Source organism: Mus caroli, chromosome X (genome assembly GCF_900094665.2).
Source record: "Mus caroli chromosome X, CAROLI_EIJ_v1.1, whole genome shotgun sequence".
NCBI classification, from domain to species: Eukaryota; Metazoa; Chordata; class Mammalia; order Rodentia; family Muridae; genus Mus; species Mus caroli.
In genome coordinates this window covers 147,843-153,176 of record NC_034589.1, presented here as the reverse complement: position 1 = coordinate 153,176, position 5,334 = coordinate 147,843, and the positions used below count along the sequence as shown (strand labels likewise).

General features: G+C 39.0%; 1 protein-coding gene across 1 annotated transcript; it reads left to right on the top strand.

Annotated features, from left to right (window-relative positions):
* Positions 1-4,370: 4,370 nt before the first annotated feature.
* Positions 4,371-4,956, top strand: LOC110286904 (ATP synthase F(0) complex subunit C1, mitochondrial). Its single transcript, XM_021153556.2, has one exon. The coding sequence runs from the start codon at positions 4,448-4,450 to the stop codon at positions 4,856-4,858; it is 411 nt and encodes a 136-aa protein (XP_021009215.1). The 5' UTR covers positions 4,371-4,447; the 3' UTR covers positions 4,859-4,956.
* The last annotated feature ends 378 nt before the right edge of the window (positions 4,957-5,334 follow it).

Here is a 5,334-nt window from a genome sequence, read left to right as displayed (position 1 = left end):
GGATATTTTGTCTCCTCTGCTCATAAATTTCTCATAGATTATTCCGATTCCCTTTATTGTGTCTCAAGAATTATTTTGTATACAGACATATGATACATTTATTTTTTAATATTTAATAACTTTGTGTGTACATGTGTGTATGTGTGTTTATTGATAGGAGTCCTGAAACTTGAACTCATACCTTCAGAGTTACCAGCAAGCATCTTTACTGCTGAACCACTTTTTCAGTCCTTTTGAAAAACATCAACTATTATAAAAGTACTTCTGGGGTTGTCTAGAGAGGTACTCACATATGATTTAGTGTATTTGTTACCCACTTATTGCTCCTTCTTTTGAGTATAGGCAGGAGTCATCTTAGTGGGTATGTACTAAATACCCTGTTGTTTAGAAACTACACATTGTATCCACTCTAGAATCTGTACAGTATGTTGGCTGCATGTTGTATGCCTAAGTGCCTACTCTGCCTTGGAGCTTTATGAGGCTGGAAGCTGAGACCAAAAGAGTCTATGCTGCTCCTATGCTTATACACACTCCAGTGTAGTCTGCTTGACAAGCCAAGAGGAAGCACTCATGAGGCAAAGAGTTTCATAGAAACTTAACCTCTTGGAACCTTGGCGTTCTCATAACCCGTATACTCATATCCTATCCCTGCATTAGTCTGGTGTATGGATCCACGTGCTCTCTTTTAGTATTATTTTGTTATAAGTGCCTTTAAAGATTGAATTCTGACATAGCTAAGCCTTTGCCAAGGTTCCAACATCCTAGAAAATCTTTGAAGCTGACAAACTTGGAATTCAATAGGAATTCAGTGAGGTTATTTATTCAGTAACATTCAAATTTACTTCTAGTACAGACAGTGAAATTAATTAGGCATTACAAAGAACAGAGCTAGAATAGCTCAGGGCTATTCTGCAGAGTGATTACTTAGGACAGTAGCCAGTCTCACCCAAAGAAGGGAATACACAATGGCCTAGCTAATAGGTGGGTTAACCAGGAAAGAGTTAAGGAATCCCACTGAGACAGGAATCTTCACTACAGCCAGGTATAGCAGGCTACATTGCATATTAGAAGCAAATTGGTGAATTTTTCTGACAAATGGAGATTCTCCACAGATACTTAAAAGAACAGCCAAGTTACCTTCATATGCAAGAATTTATCAAGGCCTAGGAAATAGTGGGGTTGTGGCATTGCATTATTCATGAGAAGGTCTGCTAGAGCAGAACCCTCTGGTGCTAGCTTTCACAAGGCTCAAAGGAGTAGCACAAATTGTGACTAGGGTGTGAAATCCTTAGCTGTCATTAGCTGACCCTAAGCAGAGCTGTTTCATCTTTACTGTACATATTACCTGGTTCTGGTAAGTCCTTTTGAAATCATTCCTTTGTTTTGTGTCAGGTAACTTCAATGTACTTTGCCTGCTGTGATATCTTACCCCCATTATTTTCTGTATTATATAAGACTGGTGTTCACTTTGTGACAATACATTCAGATTCTACACAACCTCTTGTGTTTATGTTGTCTGTCATTTGCCAACTCCTTGTCCACCTGTAACCAGAGACCTGTTCTACCCAGACAGGGACCAAAAAGGGTCTGCCACACTCCTGTTTCTTTATTGATGTGGTTTACATTTGTTTGAGTGCATGTGGGTACCCACAGAAAACAGAAGAGGGCATCAGATCCTCTGTATCTGGAGTTGCAGAAACTATAAACATTTTCTAGTTTGTTTTTTGTTGTTGTTGTTGTTGTTTTGGGTTTTTTTGTTTTGTTGTTTTGGTTTTTTTTGTGTGACAGACTTGAACTACTGAGGCATTCAGATTTACAGACTGAGTAGCTTCTGGGTTCTCAGCCTCTCCAGTGTGTAGACAATCATTGTTTGCATACCCAGTCTTACTATGTAAGCAAATCCAACAAAGCCATTTTGAAATATATACACTCTATTAGATTTATTCCTCTAGAGACCCCTGCCTAATATAGCAAAGTATCAGATTAACTCTATATTTTTAGTTATTGATTTATGAGATAAGAAGTTTGGATAATAAAAATTATAATTATAAAAATATTCCTTTTATGGCTATAACTTTGGATTCATGTATCTTTATTTAATAGTTTACCATTATCTATGTTATTTTAAGTTCAAATTGTCCCAGATTTTGACTGTGGGAACCATTTCCAAGTGGTTATTGTGACTGTTTGCCTTTCCCTATTAATAACTGAGCACTGGTTTATTTTCTAAGAACAAATTGATGCCCTAGGTGCTCCTTGCACTACTTCAGAGAACTCTAAGTCAGAATCATACGTGTATTTATTACTGACATCTTAACTGAAATAATTGTAGATATTTACAGTTGTGATCTACTTATACATATGGTAGAGATCACTCTTCCCTTTTGTTGGTTTCTCCTAAAGATACTGTAAAATGACAACTAGGATATTTTTATTGACACTATGTCCCAGAATTTATTTAGACAGTATCTCACCTTGTAGCCATGGCTAGTCCGACACTCACCATGTAAATCAGACTGTTCTCAAAACCTCAGAGATCAAATTGCCCCTGCCTCCAAAGTACTGAATTTCAAGGCATGTACCACATATCTAACAATATGTTCCAATCTTAATCCAATTTCTCCAGTTTTACATGCGTTCATCAGTGTTCTTCATGCTTTCAGTACATGATGAGTACAGATTCATATACCATCATTTCAGTAACTACCCATTGGTACCACAAATCTGTCCAATATTTCTAATGTTTTATTATTTTTACATTTCCGTATAAAGGAAATTGGGACTGAAGAAATGGCTTAGCAGTTAAGAGTGCATACTGCTCTGTCAGAGGACCTGGGTTCAGTGTCCAGCATCCACATCAGGAGGTTCATAACTGACTCTAACTCCAGTTCCATGGAATTCAACTTGCTGATCTGGCCTCTGCCGACACTAAACTTATGTCCAAATAGCTACATACAGAAAAATGGATACATATAATTAAAAATAAAAAAAAAAAACATTTTCGGGCCGGGGAGATAGCTTAGTGGTTAAGAGCATTAGCTGTCTTTCCAGAGGACCAGCGTTTAATTCCTGGCACCTACATGTCAGCTTACATTTGTAAATTCAGTTCCAAAGAATCTAGTATGTGCTTCTGGCTTCTGGGGCATTAAAAATATGTGGTCCACAGGAATACATCCAGGAAAAATACCCACACATATAACATAAAAAAAAACATAATTTAAAAGATCTAAAACTAGAAATAGATATCTTTCTTCACAGTCTAGCCAGAGAGGTACACCTGACCCTACACTCTATGAACCTTCCCCACACCCACATCCCTACTCCCACCCAGCCCAAGCTCCAGGCTGGGACAAAGACACACAGTCTACCAACCAGTCTACCAACAACAGTTCCCTGTGTCCACCTAAATTCATTTCATCTAAGACATATCTAATCTCCAGACACAACCCAAGCTATACATCCTCTCTTCTGCCCCAACCTGTTCTTTCCATATCAGACTCTGAACTAACAAAAGAAGTTTACATGCCTAGATCTCATTGCAAAAACACAAACATTATCAGGGCTGGAGAGATGGCTCTGAGGTTAATAGCACGGGCTGATCTTTGAGAGGATCCAGGTTTGATTCCCAGTACCCACCTGGCAGCTCACAGCTCTCTCTAATTTGACACCCTCACACACACACATACATGCACTACACATGAAATAAAAATAAATAAAATTTTAATAAACATCAAAACTTATTTTAAAAAAGACAAACATCAAAGAGAAAGACAGTACCCCCCCACACACACACAAAAGCCCCCAACAATCCCATATAAATGTTTGCTAATGAGAATTACTGAGCTGAACTGTAGGACACAAAATTTAAAAGAACACTCATAAATTAAAAGAATTCAGAAATTAAAGAAGACACAGCTTAATTAACTTAAGGAGAGCAAAGGCCTGAATGATTTCCAAGAAAGCACAAATGTAAGGCTGCTGGAAATGAAGACAATCCAGGATTTGAAAACAGAATTCAATAAATAGAAACATTGAAGAGAACTCAAGTTGTGAAGAAAATAGAACTGAAAAACTCAATAACCCAACTAGAAAAATCAAGGAAAAGCCTTACAAATAGAATGGATCAAGTAGACAATACAATACAGGGACTTAAAGATGAGTACAGACTCTAAACAAGATCAAGAAGAATATTAACTTTTTAAAAAGGAACATGGAAGAAGTTTGGGATACCATGAATAGACTAAACTTTCAAATTATAGGAATAGATGAAGTAGAAGAATCCAAAGTCAATGGAATAAATCATAGAAGAAAAATTCCCAAGCTCAGGAAAACCATACTCATACAAATACAAGAAGCACATGGGGGGGAGGTGAGTCAGTCACCTTGAGCAGGGAGTGTGCTGTGGGCCGAGCAGGGGCTGCAGGGGAGTGGGAGTGCAGATTGAAAAATGCAGACCACCAAGGCACTGCTCATTTCTCCAGTTCTGATTCGCTCCTGTACCAGGGGTCTAATCAGGCCTGTGTCTGCCTCCCTCCTGAGCAGACCAGAGGCCCCATCTAAACAGCCTTCCTGCAGCAGCTCCCCTCTCCAGGTGGCCCGACGGGAATTCCAGACCAGTGTCATTTCCCGGGACATCGACACAGCAGCCAAGTTCATTGGTGCTGGGGCCGCCACAGTTGGTGTGGCTGGATCAGGGGCTGGCATTGGCACAGTGTTTGGTAGCTTGATTATTGGCTATGCCAGGAACCCGTCTCTCAAGCAGCAGCTCTTCTCCTATGCCATTCTGGGGTTTGCCCTGTCTGAGGCCATGGGACTCTTCTGTTTGATGGTCGCCTTCCTCATCCTCTTCGCCATGTGAGGCTCCCTGGGGTCACCCAGCCGTCCCTGCTGCTTTGACTCTATGCCAGTCCTGGTGCTGGAGTCTACTGAGCTTTACCATTAAACAGCAACAACAACGTTTCTCTAAAAAAAAAAAAAAAAGAAGCACATGGGAATATCAAATAGACAAGACAAGAAAAAATATCCCTATGCCATATTATAGCATATTATAGTTAAAATGCTAAGTATACGTAACAACAAAATTTCTTGAAAGGTGCAAGGAAAGAAAGAAGACACATATAAAGAAAAATACATCATACTAATACTTAAATTCTCAGTGAAACTTTGATAGTCAGAACATCTGACTGCAATATACATTTTAAGTCATAAAAGGCTATGACCTAGAGTAATATAGCCACCAAAAAATATCTGCCATCATTGAAGGAGAAAGAAAAACTTGCTACACCAAAACACACACATACATACACACACACACACACACACACACACACACAC

Coding starts and splice junctions, on each gene's coding strand:
- LOC110286904 (XM_021153556.2), top strand. CDS start 4,448: ATGCAGACCACCAAGGCACTGCTCATTTCTCCAGTTCTGATTCGCTCC.